The following is a 23,128-nucleotide window of genomic DNA, read 5'->3' as shown; positions in this document are numbered from 1 at the left end:
GTTTTTCTCCCGTTTTGATTTTGTGGTCTCGTATCTTCCGGGATCTAAGAATGTTAAGGCTGATGCCCTCTCTAGGAGTTTTTCGCCTGATTCTCCTGGAGTCCTTGAGCCGGTTGGCATTTTTAAGGAAGGGGTGATTCTTTCTGCCATCTCCCCTGATTTGCGGCGGGTGCTTCGGGAATTTCAGGCTGATAGGCCTGACCGCTGTCCAGTGGGGAAGCTGTTTGTTCCTCATGGATGGACAAGTAAGGTGATTTCTGAGGTTCATTGTTCAGTGTTGGCTGGTCATCCTGGGATTTTTGGTACCAGAGATTTGGTTGCTAGGTCCTTTTGGTGGCCTTCCTTGTCGCGTGATGTGCGTGCTTTTGTGCAGTCCTGTGGGACTTGCGACCGGGCCAAGCCTTGCTGTTCCCGCGCTAGTGGGTTGCTTTTGCCTTTGCCGGTCCCTGAGAGGCCCTGGATGCATATTTCCATGGATTTTATTTCGGATCTTCCTGTTTCCCAGAAGATGTCTGTTATCTGGGTTGTTTGTGACCGGTTCTCTAAAATAGTCCATCTGGTACCTTTGCCTAAGTTGCCTTCCTCCTCAGATTTGGTTCCATTGTTTTTTCAGCATGTGGTTCGTTTGCATGGCATTCCGGAGAATATTGTGTCTGACAGAGGTTCTCAGTTTGTCTCTAGGCTTTGGCGGGCCTTTTGTGCTAGGATGGGCATTGATTTGTCTTTTTCTTCGGCGTTTCATCCTCAGACTAATGGCCAAACTGAGCGAACTAATCAGACCTTGGAGACCTATTTGAGATGCTTTGTGTCTGCTGATCAGGATGATTGGGTGGCTTTCTTGCCGTTGGCAGAGTTTGCCCTTAATAATCGGGCTAGTTCGGCTACTTTGGTTTCACCTTTCTATTGTAATTTTGGTTTTCATCCTCGTTTTTCTTCTGGGCAGGTTAAGCCTTCTGATTGTCCTGGTGTGGATTCTGTGGTGGACAGGCTGCAGCAGATTTGGACTCATGTGGTGGACAATTTGACGTTGTCTCAGGAAAGGGCTCAACCTTTTGCTAACCACCGTCGGTGTGTTGGTCCCCGGCTTCGTGTGGGGGATTTGGTTTGGTTGTCTTCTCGTCATGTTCCTATGAAGGTTTCTTCCCCTAAGTTTAAGCCTCGGTTTATTGGTTCTTATAAAATTTCTGAAATTATTAATCCGGTGTCTTTTCGTTTGGCTCTTCCAGCCTCTTTTGCCATTCATAATGTTTTCCATATATCTTTGTTGCGGAGATATGTGGTGCCCGTTGTTCCCTCAGTTGATCCTCCTGCCCCGGTGTTGGTTGAGGGAGAGTTGGAATATGAGGTTGAGAAAATTTTGGATTCTCGTTTTTCGAGGCGGAGGCTTCAGTATCTTGTCAAGTGGAAGGGTTATGGCCAGGAGGATAATTCTTGGGTTGTTGCCTCCGATGTCCATGCCACCGATTTGGTTCGTGCTTTTCACTTGGCTCGTCCTGATCGGCCTGGGGGCTCTGGTGAGGGTTCGGTGACCCCTCCTCATGGGGGGGGTACTGTTGTGAATTCCGCTCTTGGGCTCCCTCCGGTGGTTGTAAGTGGCACTTTTGTGAGTTCTGCTCTTGGGCTCCCTCCGGTGGTTTTAAGTGGAATGGCTGCTCCTTGGATTTAGCTGTCAGCAGCTGCTTCCACTGATTGTCTATTCTGCTCAGCTATTTAGCCTGGCTCTTTCCTTCAGCTTGTGCCACTTGTCTATGGTTCCTGGTTGGATTCACATCTCTTTGGATTTCCCTGTTATCCTGACCAGTTCAGCAAAGCTAAGTCCTTGCTTGCTCTTTTCTGTCCACAGGTTGTGGACTTATCTGTTCTGTGCTTTTTATGTTTGTCCAGCTTGTCAGTATGAATTAATTCAGTGATGCTGGAAGCTCTGGGAAGCAGATTTACCCTCCACACCTTTAGTCAGGTGTGGAGATTTTTGTAAACTCTGTGTGGATTTTTTGTAGTGTTTTATACTGACCGCACAGTATTCCATCCTGTCCTATCTATCTAGCTAGACTGGCCTCCTGTGCTCATCCTGGTTTCATTCTGTGTATGTCTTTTCCCTCTCCACTCACAGTCATTACTTGTGGGGGGCTATCTATCCTTTGGGGATTTTCTCTGAGGCAAGATAGTTTTCCTGTTTCTATCTTTAGGGGTAGTTGGTTCTCAGGCTGTGACGAGGTGCCTAGGGAGTGTTAGGAGCATCCCATGGCTACTTCTAGTGTTGTGTTAAGCTTAGGGACTGCGGTCAGTACAGGTACCACTTCCTTCAGAGCTCGTCCCATGTTGCTCCTAAACCACCAGATCATAACAGTTCACCGTTTGTGCAGGCTGACTGCGTTCACTGTTTGTGCAGGCTGACTGCGTTCACCGTTTGTGCAGGCTGACTACGTTCACCGTTTGTGCAGGCTGACTGCTATCACTGCACACATTGTTCTCTCATAAAGATGGCACATACTTATGCTTAAATCAGCTCCCAGTGCTAGCTTCGTCCCCTCTGCTAAGCACTAGCTAGGTCAATATACAACCCCTCGCAAAAATTATGGAATCACTGACCTTGGAGGATGTTCATTCAGTTGTTTAATTTTGCAGAAAAAAAGCAGACCACAGATATGGCACAAAACTAAGGGTATGTGCATACGTTGCAGATTTGGGTGCAGAATTTTCTGCACAAAATCTGAATCTCCTGGCAGAAAACGCAGCTGCGTTTTTGATGCGGTTCTTTGCGCGTTTTTTAATGCTTTTTTTATGCGGTTTTTGATGCGTTTTTGTATGCGTTTTTTAAAGCTAAATAAAGATGTATTATTGAACAAAGCCGGAAGAAAGTATTTTAATATTCTTAATTTCACTATACTTACAATCACGCCTAATTCCTGCAACGCCTTCGATCGCCTGCAAAAAATTAAAAATAATAAACCAACCGTATACTCCCTGTCCGACGCAGTCCAATTAATAACGAGTGTCCCATGACGATCTCCCCTATAGAACAGTGACATCAGGAGATGTCACTGCTCTATAGGGCCTCCAGTGACACACTGACAGGAGACAATGGCTCCTGCAGTGCATAACTGAAGAGGCTACCTGAGTTCAGAATCTCACTTTATGGCAAAGCTGCGTAGGAATTTTCCCACACAGCAGTGCCACAAGTGAGAATAGGAACTATTTCTCACAGCGGCGGAGGAATACAGTGCGGAAAGATACCTTCCGTCATTGTATTGCTGGAGCCCCTGGAGAGCGGTCGCATCAGCTGATGTGGCAGCTCTTCATGGGAGGTCGTCGTTGGACACTCGTATTAATTGGATATCTGCGGACACAGGGAGTATATTGTTTATTATTTTAAGAATTTTTACAGGTGAGCAAGGGCTTCAGGATCAAGGTGAATGGTATGTACTGTATGTTGTATGCCGTATGTACTGTATGTAGCATGTACTGTATGTTGCTTGCTGTACGTACTGTATGTTGCATGTTGTTGGTTGCATGTACTGTATGTTGTTTGTTGCATGTTGTATGTACTATATGTTGCATGTACTGTATGTTGTATGTTGCATGTACTGTATGTTGTACGTTGCATGTTCTGTATGTAATATGTTGCATGTACTGTATGTACTGTATATGTGTTTTTTTGTTTGTTTTTTTACAATCAACACATTAGCCGGATTAGCCGGACTTGTAGTCCCAACAGACGATGCCTGCACACACACTCACACACACACAACCCCCCAAAGACCCCACGTAGAGCCCCGCACACACCCGCACAGCCTCGCACACACCCGGACAGCCCCGCACACACCCAGACAGCGCCGCATACCCCCGGACAGCCCCGCAGATGCCCCGGCAGACAACTCGGACAGCCCGCAGACTAACAAGCAGATTTAATTTGATGCAGGTGTTATTTTTGGGTATGAAAATTTACAGGGCAATTCCATAATTTTTTCCTCAGTATTGAGTGATTCCATAATTTTTCCCCTATGCTTGGTTAAAAAAAGTAACCATTACTGACTACCACATTTTTCATTCTTGATTTCTTTTAGTGGCTCTTAAAGCCAGAACATTGCCATTTGAAATGACTTTTTTGTGCCATGTCTGTGATCTGATTTTTTTCTACAAAATTAAACAACTGAATGAACATCCTCCAAGGCCAGTGATTCCATAATTTTTTACCAGGGGTTGTGCAGCGCCCCAGAGTCCTGGTCGTTGCAGTAATGTCGCTCTGCCACTACGGGGAGTGATGTTATGTGTCATGATTCCAATGGCAGGGAATCACAAAAGGACAAGCACCAACGAGCTCTAGGGTGATGGAACCTGAGCTGACCGCGACCCTAAACCTGAACACACAAATAACAATAGCCGGGGAACGTGCCTACGTTGATCCTAGACGTCTCGCACCAGCCGAAGATCTAACTTCCCCTATTAGAAGAAACACAGACCTCTCTTGCCTCCAGAGAAATACCCCACAGAAATAGCAGCCCCCCACATATAATGACGGTGAAATGAGAGGAAGGCACATACACAGTATGAAAACAGATTCAGCAAAATGAGGCCCGCTAAAACTAGATAGCAGAGGATACAAAAGTAAACTGCGCGGTCAGCAAAAAACCCTTCAAAAAACTATCCTGTAATTACTTGAACTCATGTTCCAACTCATGGAACATGAGGAGCAATTACAGCCCACTAAAGCAACCAGCAGCAAAGAGAATATTATATGCAAGCTGGACAAGACAAAAATAAAGCAAAACGTGGAACAAGAAAATCAAAACTTAGCTTGTCCTGAAGATTACTGAAGCCAGAAGCTGAGGTAACAAAACACTCTGATAACCTTGATAGCCGGCGGGGAAATGACAAGAAAGCCCGGTTAAATAGGAAACTCCCAAATCCTAATAGAACAGGTGGACACCAGAGACAGCAGAACACAAATCACCCAGTACCATCAGTAACCACCAGAGGGAGCCCAAAAACAGAACTCACAACAGTACCCCCCCCTTGAGGAGGGGTCACCGAACCCTCACGAGAACCACCAGGGCGACCAGGATGAGCCCTATGAAAAGCGCGGACCAAATCATCAGCATGAACATCAGAGGCAACCACCCAAGAATTATCCTCCTGACCATAACCCTTCCACTTGACCAAATATTGGAGTTTCCGTCTGGAAACACGAGAATCCAAGATCTTCTCCACAACATACTCCAATTCTCCCTCCACCAGCACCGGAGCAGGAGGCTCAAGCGAAGGAACAACAGGTACCTCATACCTCCGCAACAACGACCGATGGAACACATTATGAATAGCAAACGATGCCGGGAGATCCAAACGAAACGACACAGGGTTAAGAATTTCCAAGATCCTATAAGGACCGATGAACCGAGCCTTGAACTTAGGAGAAGAGACCTTCATAGGAACAAAACGAGAAGACAACCACACCAAGTCCCCAACACGAAGTCGAGGACCCACGCGGCGACGGCGATTAGCAAACTGCTGAGCCTTCTCCTGGGACAACTTCAAATTGTCCACCACATGACTCCAAATCCGATGCAACCCATCCACCACCATGTCCACTCCAGGATAATCAGAAGGCTCCACCTGACCAGAGGAAAAACGAGGATGAAACCCCGAATTACAAAAGAAAGGAGAAACCAAGGTAGCAGAACTAGCCCGATTATTAAGGGCAAACTCGGCCAGCGGCAAAAAGGTAACCCAGTCATCCTGATCAGCAGAAACAAAACACCTCAAATAAGTTTCCAAGGTCTGATTAGTTCGCTCCGTCTGGCCATTCGTCTGAGGATGGAATGCAGACGAAAAGGACAAATCAATGCCCATCTTAGCACAGAACGTCCGCCAAAATCTAGACACAAACTGGGATCCCCTGTCAGAAACGATGTTCTCCGGAATCCCATGCAAACGAACCACATTCTGGAAAAACAGAGGGACCAACTCAGAGGAGGAAGGCAACTTAGGCAAGGGTACAAGATGAACCATTTTAGAAAAGCGGTCACACACAACCCAGATGACAGACATTTTTTGAGAGACAGGGAGATCCGAAATAAAGTCCATGGAAATGTGCGTCCAAGGCCTCTTCGGGATAGGCAAAGGTGACAACAATCCACTGGCTCGAGAACAGCAAGGCTTAACCCGAGCACAAACCTCACAAGACTGCACAAAAGAACGCACATCCCTCGACAAGGAAGGCCAACAAAAAGACCTGGCCACCAAGTCTCTAGTACCAAATATTCCAGGATGACCTGCCAACGCAGAAGAATGGACCTCGGAGATGACTCTACTGGTCCAACTATCCGGAACAAACAGTCTCTCAGGCGGACAACAATCAGGTTTACCCGCCTGAAACTCCTGCAAAGCACGTCGCAAGTCTGGGAAGACGGCCGACAAAATCACCCCATCCCTAAGGATACCAGTGGGCTCAGAATTTCCAGGGGAGTCAGGCACAAAACTCCTAGAAAGAGCATCCGCCTTCACATTCTTTGAACCTGGCAGGTATGAAACCACAAAATTGAAACGAGAGAAAAACAGTGACCAACGAGCCTGTCTAGGATTCAGACGCCTGGCAGACTCAAGGTAAATCAGATTTTTGTGATCAGTCAAGACCACCACACGATGTCTAGCACCCTCCAGCCAATGACGCCACTCCTCAAATGCCCACTTCATGGGCAAAAGTTCCCGATTACTCACATCATAATTCCGCTCAGCGGGCGAAAATTTTCTAGAAAAGAACGCACATGGCTTCATCACCGAGCAATCGGAGCTTCTCTGTGACAAAACCGCCCCCGCTCCAATCTCGGAAGCATCAACCTCAACTTGGAAAGGAAGCGAAACATCAGGCTGACGCAACACAGGAGCAGAAGAAAACCGGCGTTTAAGTTCCCGAAAGGCCTCTACAGCCGCAGGAGACCAATCAGCAACATCAGCACCCTTCTTAGTCAAATCCGTCAAAGGCTTAACAACACTAGAAAAATTAGTTATAAAACGACGATAGAAATTAGCAAAGCCTAAGAACTTCTGCAGACTCTTAAGAGATGCAGGCTGCGTCCAGTCACAAATAGCCTGAACCTTGACGGGATCCATCTCAATAGTAGAAGGGGAAAAAATATACCCCAAGAAAGAAATCTTCTGGACTCCAAAGAGACACTTTGAGCCCTTTACAAACAAGGAATTAGCCCGCAGGACCTGAAACACCTTCCTGACCTGCTGAACATGAGACTCCCAGTCATCAGAAAAAAACAAAATATCATCCAAATACACAATCATAAATTTATCCAGATATTCACGGAAAATATCGTGCATAAAGGACTGGAAGACTGAAGGAGCATTAGAAAGTCCGAAAGGCATTACCAAATACTCAAAATGGCCCTCAGGCGTATTAAATGCGGTTTTCCACTCATCACCTTGCTTTATTCGTATAAGATTATACGCACCCCGAAGATCAATCTTAGTGAACCATTTAGCCCCCTTAATGCGAGCAAACAAATCAGTCAACAAAGGCAAAGGATACTGATATTTTACGGTAATCTTATTCAGGAAAACATACTCAGAAGGGAGGTAAGAACATTTCTAAAACAATCCACAGCGAGGAGATTGGAACAAAACAAAATCCTCTAAACTGCATGCTCGCAAACGCCAGAAGCCTGACAAACAAGATGGAAGAACTAGAAGCAGAAATATCTACAGGTAACTTTGACATAGTGGGAATAACCGAGACATGGTTAGATGAAAGCTATGACTGGGCAGTTAACTTACAGGGTTACAGTCTGTTTAGAAAGGATCGTAAAAATCGGAGAGGAGGAGGGGTTTGTCTCTATGTAAAGTCTTGTCTAAAGTCCACTTTAAGGGAGGATATTAGCGAAGGAAATGAGGATGTCGAGTCCATATGGGTCGAAATTCATGGAGGGAAAAATGGTAACAAAATTCTCATTGGGGTCTGTTACAAACCCCCAAATATAACAGAAACCATGGAAAGTCTACTTCTAAAGCAGATAGATGAAGCTGCAACCCATAATGAGGTCCTGGTTATGGGGGACTTTAACTACCCGGATATTAACTGGGAAACAGAAACCTGTGAAACCCATAAAGGCAACAGGTTTCTGCTAATAACCAAGAAAAATTATCTTTCACAATTGGTGCAGAATCCAACCAGAGGAGCAGCACTTTTAGACCTAATACTATCTAATAGACCTGACAGAATAACAAATCTGCAGGTGGTCGGGCATCTAGGAAATAGCGACCACAATATTGTACAGTTTCACCTGTCTTTCACTAGGGGGACTTGTCAGGGAGTCACAAAAACACTGAACTTTAGGAAGGCAAAGTTTGACCAGCTTAGAGATGCCCTTAATCTGGTAGACTGGGACAATATCCTCAGAAATAAGAATACAGATAATAAATGGGAAATGTTTAAGAACATCCTAAATAGGCAGTGTAAGCGATTTATACCTTGTGCGAATAAAAGGACTAGAAATAGGAAAAACCCAATGTGGCTAAACAAAGAAGTAAGACAGGCAATTAACAGTAAAAAGAAAGCATTTGCACTACTAAAGCAGGATGGCACCATTGAAGCTCTAAAAAACTATAGGGAGAAAAATACTTTATCTAAAAAACTAATTAAAGCTGCCAAAAAGGAAACAGAGAAGCACATTGCTAAGGAGAGTAAAACTAATCCCAAACTGTTCTTCAACTATATCAATAGTAAAAGAATAAAAACTGAAAATGTAGGCCCCTTAAAAAATAGTGAGGAAAGAATGGTTGTAGATGACGAGGAAAAAGCTAACATTTTAAACACCTTCTTCTCCACGGTATTCACGGTGGAAAATGAAATGCTAGGTGAAATCCCAAGAAACAATGAAAACCCTATATTAAGGGTCACCAATCTAACCCAAGAAGAGGTGCGAAACCGGCTAAATAAGATTAAAATAGATAAATCTCCGGGTCCGGATGGCATACACCCACGAGTACTAAGAGAACTAAGTACTGTAATAGATAAACCATTATTTCTTATTTTTAGGGACTCTATAGCGACAGGGTCTGTTCCGCAGGATTGGCGCATAGCAAATGTGGTGCCAATATTCAAAAAGGGCTCTAAAAGTGAACCTGGAAATTATAGGCCAGTAAGTCTAACCTCTATTGTTGGCAAAATATTTGAAGGGTTTCTGAGGGATGTTATTCTGGATTATCTCAATGAGAATAACTGTTTAACTCCATATCAGCATGGGTTTATGAGAAATCGCTCCTGTCAAACCAATCTAATCAGTTTTTATGAAGAGGTAAGCTATAGGCTGGACCACGGTGAGTCATTGGACGTGGTATATCTCGATTTTTCCAAAGCGTTTGATACCGTGCCGCACAAGAGGTTGGTACACAAAATGAGAATACTTGGTCTGGGGGAAAATGTGTGTAAATGGGTTAGTAACTGGCTTAGTGATAGAAAGCAGAGGGTGGTTATAAATGGTATAGTCTCTAACTGGGTCGCTGTGACCAGTGGGGTACCGCAGGGGTCAGTATTGGGACCTGTTCTCTTCAACATATTCATTAATGATCTGGTAGAAGGTTTACACAGTAAAATATCGATATTTGCAGATGATACAAAACTATGTAAAGCAGTTAATACAAGAGAAGATAGTATTCTGCTACAGATGGATCTGGATAAGTTGGAAACTTGGGCTGAAAGGTGGCAGATGAGGTTTAACAATGATAAATGTAAGGTTATACACATGGGAAGAAGGAATCAATGTCACCATTACACACTGAATGGGAAACCACTGGGTAAATCTGACAGGGAGAAGGACTTGGGGATCCTAGTTAATGATAAACTTACCTGGAGCAGCCAGTGCCAGGCAGCAGCTGCCAAGGCAAACAGGATCATGGGGTGCATTAAAAGAGGTCTGGATACACATGATGAGAGCATTATAATGCCTCTGTACAAATCCCTAGTTAGACCGCACATGGAGTACTGTGTCCAGTTTTGGGCACCGGTGCTCAGGAAGGATATAATGGAACTAGAGAGAGTACAAAGGAGGGCAACAAAATTAATAAAGGGGATGGGAGAACTACAATACCCAGATAGATTAGCGAAATTAGGATTATTTAGTCTAGAAAAAAGACGACTGAGGGGCGATCTAATAACCATGTATAAGTATATAAGGGGACAATACAAATATCTCGCTGAGGATCTGTTTATACCAAGGAAGGTGACGGGCACAAGGGGGCATTCTTTGCGTCTGGAGGAGAGAAGGTTTTTCCACCAACATAGAAGAGGATTCTTTACTGTTAGGGCAGTGAGAATCTGGAATTGCTTGCCTGAGGAGGTGGTGATGGCGAACTCAGTCGAGGGATTCAAGAGAGGCCTGGATGTCTTCCTGGAGCAGAACAATATTGTATCATACAATTAGGTTCTGTAGAAGGACGTAGATCTGGGGATTTATTATGATGGAATATAGGCTGAACTGGATGGACAAATGTCTTTTTTCGGCCTTACTAACTATGTTACTATGTTACTATGTTACTAAAAGACGATAATCTATACAAGGCCTCAAGGACCCATCTTTTTTGGCCACGAAAAAAAAAACCTGCTCCCAAAGGGGACGAAGATGGACGGATATGTCCCTTTTCCAAGGACTCCTTAACATAATCCCGCATAGCAGTATGCTCTGGCACTGACAGATTGAACAAACGACCTTTAGGAAATTTACTACCAGGAATTAAATCTATAGCACAATCGCAATCCCTGTGAGGAGGAAGCGAACTGAGCTTAGGCTCCTCAAAAACATCCCGATAATCAGACAAAAATACAGGAACCTCAGAAGGAGTAGATGAAGCGATAGAAATCGGAGGTGCATCATCATGAACCCCCTGATATCTCCAGCTTAACACAGACATTGTTTTCCAGTCAAGGATTGGATTATGAGTTTGTAACCATGGCAGACCAAGTACTAGAACATCATGTAAATTATACAATACCAGGAAGCGAATCACCTCCTGATGAACGGGAGTCATACGCATGGTCACTTGTGTCCAGTACTGAGGTTTATTCATAGCTAAAGGTGTAGAGTCAATTCCCTTCAAAGGAATAGGGACTTCCAGAGGCTCAAGACTAAACCCACATCGCTTGGCAAATGATCAATCCATAAGACTCAGGGCAGCGCCTGAATCTACATAGGCATCGACGGAAATGGATGATAATGAGCAAATCAGAGTCACAGACAGAATGAACTTAGACTGTAACGTACTAATGGCAACAGACTTATCAACCTTTTTTGTGCGTTTAGAGCATGCTGATATAACATGAGCTGAATCACCACAATAAAAGCACAACCCATTTTTCCGCCTATAGTTTTGCCGTTCACTTCTAGACTGAACTCTATCACATTGCATTGTCTCAAGTGCCTGTTCAGAAGACACCGCCAAATGGTGCACAGGTTTGCGCTCCCGTAAACGCCGATCAATCTGAATAGCCATAGTCATAGACTCATTCAGACCCGTAGGCGCAGGGAACCCCACCATAACATCTTTAATGGCCTCAGAAAGGCCATCTCTGAAATTTGCAGCCAGGGCGCACTCATTCCACTGAGTAAGCACTGACCATTTCCGAAATTTTTGACAATATATTTCTGCTTCATCTTGCCCCTGAGAGAGAGCTAATAAAGCTTTTTCAGCCTGAATCTCCTGGTTAGGTTCCTCATAGAGCAAACCCAATGCCAGAAAAAACGCATCCACATTAAGCAACGCAGGATCCCCTGGTGCTAATGCAAATGCCCAATTTTGAGGGTCACCCCGCAGGAAAGATATAATAATCTTAACCTGCTGAGCAGGGTCTCCAGAAGAGCGAGATTTCAAAGAAAGGAACAGCTTGCAATTGTTCCTAAAATTCAGAAAACTAGATCTCCAGCAAAGAACTCTGGAATAGGAATTCTAGGTTCAGACATAGGAGCATGTACAACAAAATCTTGTATATTTTGAACCTTAGCAGCAAGATTATTCAAGCTGGAAGCTAAACTCTGGACGTCCATGATAAACAGCTAAGGTCAGAGCCATTCAAAGATTAAGAGGAGGAAAGAAAAAAAAAATCAGCCTGGCTGCAATTAAGGCTAGGCAGCAACCTCAAAGGAGAAAAAAAAAAAAAAAACTTCCTCAGACTACTTTTCCTCCTACTTCAGCCCAAACATTTCGGCCGGCTATACTGTCATGATTCCAATGGCAGGGAATCACAAAAGGACAAGCACCAACGAGCTCTAGGGTGATGGAACCTGAGCTGACCGCGACCCTAAACCTGAACACACAAATAACAATAGCCGGGGAACGTGCCTACGTTGATCCTAGACGTCTCGCACCAGCCGAAGATCTAACTTCCCCTATTAGAAGAAACACAGACCTCTCTTGCCTCCAGAGAAATACCCCACAGAAATAGCAGCCCCCCACATATAATGACGGTGAAATGAGAGGAAGGCACATACACAGTATGAAAACAGATTCAGCAAAATGAGGCCCGCTAAAACTAGATAGCAGAGGATACAAAAGTAAACTGCGCGGTCAGCAAAAAACCCTTCAAAAAACCATCCTGTAATTACTTGAACTCATGTTCCAACTCAGGGAACATGAGGAGCAATTACAGCCCACTAAAGCAACCAGCAGCAAAGAGAATATTATATGCAAGCTGGACAAGACAAAAATAAAGCAAAACGTGGAACAAGAAAATCAAAACTTAGCTTGTCCTGAAGATTACTGAAGCCAGAAGCTGAGGTAACAAAACACTCTGATAACCTTGATAGCCGGCGGGGAAATGACAAGAAAGCCCGGTTAAATAGGAAACTCCCAAATCCTAATAGAACAGGTGGACACCAGAGACAGCAGAACACAAATCACCCAGTACCATCAGTAACCACCAGAGGGAGCCCAAAAACAGAACTCACAACAGTTATGTCTGATTGCACTAAAGGAGTTCACCTGACCAGGTATCACAAGCACACATTACACTTCACACTCTGGCCACAAGGGGGAGCAAAAGGCACTATATTAGGCCACTCCTCACACTGGTAAAACTAGGGGTTGGATAGGAAGTTAGGACAGAACGCAGCCTGGAAGAGTCCAGGGAGGACCTGTCAGGGGTGGGTTCCTGACAGGGGCCTAGCAGAACGAATAGAAAGCAACGGAACCGCGCCTGCACTACCTTGCAGCGGTATCCTAAGAAAGGACACGAAGAGAAGGATATTGTGGAAAGTGAGAAACGAGATCAAAGCACAAAGGAGAGCCAGTAGGAGTCGTGCCCCGAGAACGGCAACATCCTACTGAGGCGCGTAGCCGGTGGCTGGAACACCGAGGAAGTAACTGACTTTATGCCTTACTTCAAATACCGCAGGACAGTTGATTATAGGTCGGCTGTCTACCATACATCACCTAAGCAGACATAGGGGGCAAGCGTGGAGAGGGGCGTCTCTAGGGTCCCAGAATAGCTCCGAGCCTTCCCGTCAAACGGGTGCGTCCTATCCAGATAAACTTGGGGGACGGAGAGAGAAAGAGAAAGAACGAGAACAGAAGTTGTGAGGACTATCCCGAATGCTCAGCAGGGAAGAACTACAACACACAGGCGCTAGTGGTAGGCACTGATTTCCACCTGCAAAGGGAGCTCTGGATGTGCCTTCGGAGTGGCCGGTCTCAGACAGCCCAGTTGACAGTGCTCTGGATTGAGGATCCCGAAGCCTTCATTAAAAGGTAAAGAGACTGCAACCCTGTGTCCTCATTATTGACTGTGCCTCACACCATTGCCACCTACACTACTGGGAAGCCCTGGGGATAAACTTCACCTGTGGGAAGGTATACCATCTAGCTGCCATCACATCACCCCAGCGGACCCCAAGCAGCGTCGGTCAACCTGACCAAATACCACAGGTGGCGTCACGAAACTCTAGCCGACTTTTATCACCCCTTTTATTGGACGCCCCTTAGCAGGGTCACGGACCGGGTCCAGCCACCGTGGCAGCCCTAGAATTGAGACAGAGAGGACCAGTACCGAGTAACCCACGGCCCTGTGTCTGGGGGCGCTCCAGTTGTAGAAGGCGGCCTGCAATTAATACAAAGGGCAGATGACGCAGGAGGCAGCTGCCATCTTAGATTTTAAGCCACGGCACACATTTCAACACTGCTACGACTGTCTCTCCGCACAGAGGAAAGTGAAGATCCGGTCCTTCTGTGTTGGGCCTCGAGTTTGACACCTTGAATGAAGAATAAAAGGGAGAAGAAGGAATATTGGAATGATTTTCAGCTCATTTTTCTGCACAACGCATATTGTTATAGATGAATACTCTACAAAATTTTAAGAATCTGAAGTCAATAAGAGCACGGACAATCACAAACATCTGTAACAGGGACACGCAACCTTATTTGGTCCAAGAGCCATATTGTCATACTGAACCAATTTGGGGGCTACACTAAAAATGAAAAAGGTATTACCTTCTGTGACAGTTATGGCAGATCGAACGTATATACCATAAATCCATAAATAAAGTACAAATTCTAATTACAGTAGTCTTTCTTCTAAAAATCAGCACTCTAATGGTATGTTCACAATGAGTTTTTAATGAGGATTTTGACTCAGTTGGAAACTTTTTCAGTGTTTTTTTTCATGTTATGTTGAACAGTTTGCAGTAAAACTAATAGGAAGCTTATTAGCTTATTCAAAGATTGTTTGAAGCATTTTTCTAATGTGGATTTGCAGTAAAAATCTGCATCTAAATCCTGGTAAAAGAAAAAAAAAAAAAAACTGTGTCAAGAGGCCCTAAAGAGATAGAGGTCATGCATGCCCACTTTGTCTGTATGGGTGAGGAGGCTGCTGCAGGAGAAGATGTGGATTAGAAGAATCTGGCCCTGCAGGAGAATGGAAGGAACACAGGAGGCAGGCATGGTAAGAAAGCAAGTACAGGTGTGAGAGGCAGTTGTAAAAGAATAAACAGAACAACGGAGTAGGAAGGAGAGACCTAGTGGACAGTCAGAGGGGGTACTGACTGAGGACTGGGCACTGATGCTATGTTGCTATTGAGTGCAGGGTCACAGGAAAGAAGCGTGGGATAATTCTGTGCTATTCATTATCGCAGTAGGGATGCCAAAGTCTTCACTGTCAAGAAGGCAGGAACTGTGTAATCTAATGGGTAAGTGACGCGTGTCTAGTGGGGGGAAAGTGACGCATGTCTGGGGAAGGCAAGTGATGCGTGTCTAGGGGGGGTGAGGGATGCGTGTCTAGGGGGGCGAGGGACGCGTGACTAGGGGGGGCGAGTGACACGTGTCTAGGGGGGCGAGTGACATGTGTCTAGGGGGGCGAGTGACACGTGTCTAGGGGGGCGAGTGACACGTGTCTAGGGGGGCGAGTGACACGTGTCTAGGGGGGCGAGTGACACGTCTAGGGGGGCGAGTGACACGTCTAGGGGGGGCGAGTGTCGCGTGTCTAGTGGTGGTGAGTGACGCGTGTCTAATGGGGGCGAGTGACACGTGTCTAGTAGGGGCAGATTGCGCATGTCTAGTGGGGGCGACTTGCGCGTGTCTAGTGGGGGCGACTTGCGCGTGTCTAGTGAGGGCGACTTTCGCGTGTCTAGTGAGGGCGACTTACGCGTGTCTAGTGGACTGGCATTGTGGTCTGCATGTGGGCCCTGGGTGGCAGGCTGTGCACCCTTGATCTATATACTTATAGGGAGCCATTGACCTGATTCATGCTAAACCACGGGAAGAATGAATTGTAGATTGGCTAGATGACTGCAGCCAAGTAATGTTTTTCTCCAATTTGCTCCAGTGTTTCAGAAAGAAAATACAGCTTATAGATTAGGCCGGGACCATGCTTCTGGCCAGCTTCTCCCAAGGCACATTCTTGACAATTCTTTTTCTTTCTCCTTGACTCACAATCCAGAAACGTCAGTGGCTTAATGAAAGATGCAAAGAGTCTGTCTGGATCCCAGAAACTCACTCAGCTTTTATGAACACACACTGATTACAAGAAAACAGTCACAGGTGAGGATGTTACCTTTAGTAGCCATTCAAACCCATTTGTGTCAACTTGTGTGCATGTTATCAGGCCAAAATCACCAGGGTATGTGAACTTTTGATCAGGGTCATTTGGATGTTTGGGGTTTTCATTATGATTTAAAAAGAGAAAACACAGTAGTTTGACAATAAATGGCTTCACCCAAACACTAACCATGAGTGGAGAAAACGTTTTGGTGTTGTCATTCATATTCTTTGAAAAAAGGCCAAGAAAGCAAAATTCTGGCGGGGTATGTAAACTTTTGAGCACAACTGTATGAGTACAGACTTAGCGCTCATACTGATATCATGGGGAAAATTGTAAAAAAGAATTATGCAGGCTTTCAAACGTGGATTTAAAAAAAAAAAGTACACTTCAACTAATCTCTAAGTTCAAGGAGGGCCTAGATGCCTTTCTTGAAAAATATAACATTACAGGTTAAGAGGACTAAATTCTGTGATGGCACAATGATTCAGGGAACTAGTCTGATTGCTGTATGAGGAGTTGTGAAATAATTTTTCCCACAATTTGGAGCAATTAGCATATGCCCCATCGGGTTTTACCTCCTCTGTATCGACAGGTTGAACTCGATGGACTTATGTCTACCTTCAACCTTAAAAACTATGAAACTATGAGATCCATTTGACTCCTTTACGACATAGGACGTACATTTATGTCTTATGTCTTGTGAAAAGGTGTGACAAGAGACATCATACGTCTCTCCCCCTAAAGACAATGTCTTCAAGGAGTGTATTTAAATATGTATTGAGACGTGGTTTTATTGTATTTTGTGAATAATGTGATTGTCATGATATGTGAAACTGCATAAAGTGTTATAGGCACTAATGTACTTTGGTAATGCAATGTATGATTAATGTAGAATTCAATTTATTTGTGTATAAGATTTAGGGAAAGTTAGGATATAGTTGAGTGCTTAGGTTAGAGATAGTGAGTTTAGATAGAGGAGGACATAGTTTATAGTATAAGGCATAGCATAGGACTTAGGGATTAAGTTAGAAAGGAGAAAGATTCAGTTGTGGGCATACTAGATATAGGAAGTAGGAAGTATATTGCACAGGTTAGTATACAGTTAAAATGTTTGGGGCCAGTCCAGCATGGGAGGGTGCAAGGTCAGTTAAGGAGCACTTCCTGATTAGTGCAGTGAGTCTGGAGTTAAAGATTAGCTTGCAAGATAAAGAAAGTGAGAGCAGTGCTTAAGGCCAGAGGGCAAGAGTAGTACGAACTGTTCAGGCAGTATGAGAACGTTGGTTACTGTCTTCTGCAGATATCTCTGCAATGTTCAGGGCCTATGACCAGAACTAGGCATTGTAAAGTGTGCCTTATTGCCTTCCAACAAATGGAAGCCAGAAGGGGAGGCGCATGAGAGAGATAGGATGGGTCTCATGAGAGCTCCGAGGCCGGATGGAGTATCCCAGGGGCCAAGGGAGCCATTAAGCAAAGGGATAGCTCAGGCTGAACATATAGAGAACATGGAAATGTACTGTGCTGTATTATCAGTGGAACATGGGCTGCTAAGTAAAGTTGAGCTGTGTGGTATGAAGCAAGTGACCCCAATTTATGTGTGGCTGATCCCGGACCAGAGGACATAGATGCAGCGGAGGCCTCCAGGCCTAAATGTGAATGCACCGCACACAACCTGTTACCAAGGGACTGGGACACTGTTTATTTGTGGGGTTCCAGGGCATGGGAACACAGCCCCTCGACCCCGGCAAGCTTTACACATGTCCCAGACCCTGATGTGGGCTCGACTTCCAAGCAAATGATGGCTGATTTAAACAGCCAACATCTGCCTCTAACAGCCACGGGTTAGCCACCTCCAAACTTGTCATGATGATTCTCCTGTGAAAGCCAGGCTGCAGTTGGCGATCAAAGGAGATCATGATTATCACTATACAGTACATAGCTGTGCTAATGCCCTACTACTGTATTTATGGTACAAGTGATCAGTCGATTGCAGCTTCAAGTCCACCAAGGGAACTAAGAAAAACAGTATAAAATGAAAAAAAAAAGTTTTTAAAAATATGAACTAAAAAACAAAAAAGTTCAAATCACCCCCCTTTTGCCCCATTAAAAATAAAACAATTAAAAAGGGGGTGAAATAAGTATTGAACATGTCACAGTTTTCTCAGTAAATATATTTCTAATGGTGCTATTGACTGGAAATTTTCACCAGATGTCAGTAACAACCTATCCAGTTTACACAGGAAAAGAAATTAAACCATAGATGTCCACAAATTATGTGTAATAATGAGAAATTACTTGGAAAAAGTATTAAACACATGAAGAAAGAGGTGTAAAAAGCCATGGAAAGTAATGACACCAGCTGAAATCTATCAGTAAGTAGAAAGCAATCCTGCCAGGTGTCTCATTACCAAGGTGCCACTGTCATGATCCCAATGGCAGGGGATCACAAAAGGACAAGCACAAAAACAAAACAAGCTCTAGGGTGATGGAACCTGAGCTGACCGCGATCCTGAACCTAAACACACAACTAGCAGTAGCCTACGATGATTCCTAGACGTCTCGCGCCAGCCGAAGGATTAACTTCCCCTATTAGAAGAAACACAGACCTCACTTGCCTCCAGAGAAACACCCCACAGAAATAGCAGCCCCCCACATGTAATAACGGTGAAATGAGAGGAAAGCACATACGTAGTTATGAAAATAGAATCAGCAAAAATGAGGCCTGCTAAAGCTAGATAGCAGAGGATACAAAAGTGAACTGCGCGGTCAGCGAAAAACCCTTCAAAAAACCATCCTGAAATTACTTGAACTCATGTGCCAACTCATGGAACATGAGGAGTAATTTCAGCCCACTAGAGCAACCAGCAGCAAGGAATAAAATATCTGCAAGCTGGACTAAGACAAAAATAAAACAAAACGTGGAACAGGAAAATCAAAACTTAGCTTGTCCTGAAGATAACAGACGCAGGGAGCCGAGGTAAAAAGACACGCTGATTACATTGATAGCCGGCGAGGAAATGACAAAAAAGCCAGGTTAAATAGGAAACTCCCATAACCTGATGGAACAGGTGGACACCAGAGACCGCAGAGAACACAAGTCACCCAGTACCATCAGTAACCACCAGAGGGAGCCCAAAAACAGAACTCACAACATGCCACACAAGAAACATCCCATTGATAGGTAAAACTAGTGAGCTGTCTCAAAACCTTTACAACCTTATTGTTGCAAAACATACTGATGGGATTGGTTACAGTAGAATTTCTAAACTACTAAAGGTTCCAGTTATAACTATTGGGGCAATAATCCAGAAGTCGAAAGAACATGATTTCACCATAACCAGCCACAACCAGGTGTTCCTGGCAAGGTTTGAGACAGAGGAGTGAAAATAATTATCAGAAGAGTTCTCCAAGCATCAAGGATCACCTATGGAGAGCTACAGAAACACCTAGAATCAGCAGGTACAATTGTTTAAAAAAAAAAAAAAACTCTTAGTAATGCACTAATCCTTCATGGGCTGTATGCACGCTCACCACGCAAGACTCCATTGCAGAAGAAAAGTCATGTTCAGGCGCGTTTATAGTGTGCTCAACAACATTTAGACAAGCCTGTGAAATACTGGGAGACTATAGTCTGGTCAGATGAGACCAAAACTGAAATCTTTGGATGCCACAATACACACCATATTTGGAGGCCAAAAAGCACTGCATATCACCCAAAAATCAACATATCAACAGGGAAGTTTGGAGGTGGGAATATCATGGTGTGGGGCTGTTTTTCAGCACATGGCACTAGCAAATGGACAATGGACCGAGACATTTCTTGATTAAAAAAAAAACTGCTGCCATCTACCAGGATAATTAAGATAAAACGAAGGTGGACATTTCAGGAAGACAATGATCCCAAACAAACAGCAGAGAAAACTCTCAATTAGTTTCAGAGAAAGAAAATTAAACAGCTAAAATGGCCAATGAATGAAAAAGAAAGGTTCTTGTAGTGCAGCCAAAAAGACACAAAAGCAAATAACAGGCCTTAAAAGACCCTAAATAGGCTGGTCGTGTATTCATATAATAACATAATTTTATCAAAAGGAAGTCAAAAGGCTTGCTATGTATAACTCATATAACGTATTCAATATTGCATACCTGTGATTTGACCTCTTCCATTTTCATTCACTGCAATGCCAGCAGCCCGGCCTTGAAAGATATGGTTACCACTGTAAAATAAATATGCATTCTAATTAGGATGCATACAATGCATAGCCTACATACCCTAAAAGCACATTTTAGAGAGTGCTACATTCTGTATTTGTTGAAGTCCAACACAAATGTACAATGTATTTCAACGGCACAATCATTTCATTCAAGATGCATGAAGAGAATGATTAAAGTCTGGCAGGTAATAATAGAAAGTCATAAAGCAATTTACTGACCATCCCAGTGCATGATGCTTGACTAATAGAGTAGAAAATTTCAATTACAATTTTGGAAACAAACAGTTTCAAGATCGCGTAAATAATAAATAAAACCGCATGAATATAGTGCAAAATTTTGACAGCATTCTTTAAGGCTACTTTCACACTTCCACCTTCCAAATCTGCACAGGATCCGTCAAGATGTTGAAATGACGGATCCTGTGCAGATTGTAGAAAACGTGTGCACTGGGCCCGTCTTTCTGATGGACCCGTCGAAGCTATGTGCACCTGTTGTGTATGCATTTTCGCAGCGGTTTTCCGCTGCGAAAACGCACACACAACACAAACCAGGTTAAAAAAAATAAAAAAAATCACAGTATTCTCACCTACCGGCGTTCCCGCGCAGCGATGCTCCCGGCAGCTAGCGTTCCTAGTAATACATTGCGAAATCTCGCGAGAAGTCGCAATGTATTACTATGAACACTAGCTGCTGGGAGCATCGCTGCGTGGGAACGTCGGTAGGTAAGGATATTGCAATTTTTTAAATTATTTTTCACATTCTTGTTACTATTGATGCTGCATAGGCAGCATCAATAGTAAAATGAGAAAGAGAGCGAACAAGAGAGAATTTCCCTGACGGCAAATTCTTCCACGCATGCTCTCTTTGAAAAGACGGGACCCGTCGCTGGATTCCCGCTTTTCACAGGCAGCGACGCATCCTGCGCCCATAGGCTTCCATTGTAGCCAGTGACGGGCAGCGCAGGATGCGTCGCTGACCGATTTTCCGGCGTGCAGAAAAAACGTTCCTCTGCCCGACGGACTGTTTTTTTATGCAGGATCCAGTGATAGACGGATGAAACGGATGGTCATACGTCACAATCCGTCGCTAATACAAGTCTATGAGAAAAATTTTTTGCAGGATCCTGCATTCTCAAAAAACGACGGATTGTGACGGGAGCTGAAAGACGGAAGTGTGAATGAGGCCTTAAGGAATTGGCTCACAGAATTGCCATCTCCTTGGTCAGATAGATACAAAAGCCACGCCAAGGCACCGTTCAAACCAGATAAGTTTGATACAATTATTCGCAACCTGTTTTATTGGTTCCGTATACATATCATCCAAAGAAAAACACAAATGATACAAAATAGAATCCTAGACTGGTTGGCCGCTGACTATACCTGCAAATCCTGGTTCATGAGAGCTGAGCCTAGTGCACAGCTTCCAACCAAACAAACAACTGCTTTCTCCACACGGGAGCAGAGAGAGCCTCAGTTTTGGACCCTTTGACCTTTTAGACCATATGTGAGCATTGCAGGTGATTAGCCAGGGTCATCACGGACACCCAGAGTAGTGAAGTGGAGCAGGGAACATACACAATCACCTTACTACCAGGCTGGTTTATTTACACTGTTATATTTAGCATAAGACAGGAACCTAGGGAAAATATATACACCATCAACAACCACTTTTCTCACTTTTTTGCAAACAAAAGAATACAGCAGCATTCTGTAAGCGCTAAGGTGTATATATACATTGAAAATATGAAATTGGTCTGCTTTACTGCAATATAAAATATACTTTCAAAAATGAAGCTATTAGCGCATAAATTGTGCAATTCATGATAGTCTACCAAATGCGACAGGTCATACTTTTATTTGATGGCACTTTATCCTAATATTTATCAAACATGCCTCTTCCGAGCTAAAAGCTTACAAATTTAAAGGGCAGATAGGAGCCAGCACAAATTTAAAACAGCTGTAGGCGATATAGAAATATATTTATATTAAACACACAGACTAAACATATTTGCGCCATTTTGCTGAAGACCACTGGGAGATGAATGTGCACAAGCAAGAGCGGCATGAGTGTAAACTTTAAAAAAGTGGGCTCGTACAAATGCAGAAGGGCAGCGGCAGAGCCGAAAACCCTACCCACAGTCCTGCCCTGATGCACGAAGAGGATATTGCACCAAAACTTCTAACGTGAATTAAACAAGAACCAGGATGCAGATTTCTTCCCTACAGGTATCTATTAAATTAGTAAAAAAGCACCAATATGGTCATTCCTTTATTTTACCATACTACATCGTGATGACAGGTTCCCTCCTTAAGCTCCTAATGTCACTTCTGAATTCTGCATGGCACTGGAAGAATTCCAGAGAATATTATCTTGGAGGTCCTTCCCTTCAGCTTGTAGACAAATTTTTAAAAATAATTTTTAAGGATCCTTTATCTACCACTTATTCGATCATCACCAAATCCCAGCAGTAATTTATCATCCATTTCCACCACATGCCAAACCATGGCACTAGAAAGACAGGAAACTTCAGTCTCGGAAACAATTTATTGTCTCTTCCCGAGTATAGAATTCCCTATAACCACCAAACAGTCTTACCCATACCTACATTACCATCTTCTCTGCTACTAGTTGGGCTGTTTTACCAGCTGTTAGGAAGAGCAGAATCCACTGGAGATGCCATGTCTGAGAATAACACCCTTGCATTATAACCCAAAGGCTTTCAAACAGCCTTGAAAGGAGTTCCCAAAAGTGCTAAATAGTGATGAGCAAGCATGCTTGGCACTGCTCAATACTCGATTGCCATGCTTGAGTCCCTGCCTCATGTTTGGCGCTTGTCAGACAGCCAATAGACAGTCAATAAACATGCAGGGATTGCCTGACATACAAGGTAATGCC

At 44.0% G+C, this 23,128-nt stretch overlaps 1 protein-coding gene across 1 annotated transcript in view; it reads right to left on the bottom strand.

The window, feature by feature from the left end:
- FBXO10 (F-box protein 10) overlaps positions 1 to 23,128 on the bottom strand; it is a 106,945-nt gene that overhangs the window by 40,291 nt on the left and 43,526 nt on the right. The window contains exon 7 of the mRNA XM_069767323.1: positions 20,165 to 20,235. Coding sequence (XP_069623424.1) covers positions 20,165 to 20,235 — 71 coding nt within the window. The remainder of the gene's footprint in view (positions 1 to 20,164; positions 20,236 to 23,128) is intronic.

The sequence above is a fragment of the Ranitomeya imitator genome, chromosome 1 (genome assembly GCF_032444005.1).
Source record: "Ranitomeya imitator isolate aRanImi1 chromosome 1, aRanImi1.pri, whole genome shotgun sequence".
Classification (NCBI taxonomy): Eukaryota; Metazoa; Chordata; class Amphibia; order Anura; family Dendrobatidae; genus Ranitomeya; species Ranitomeya imitator.
Note: the sequence above shows the minus strand (reverse complement) of the source record. Positions and strands in the feature narration are given on the sequence as shown.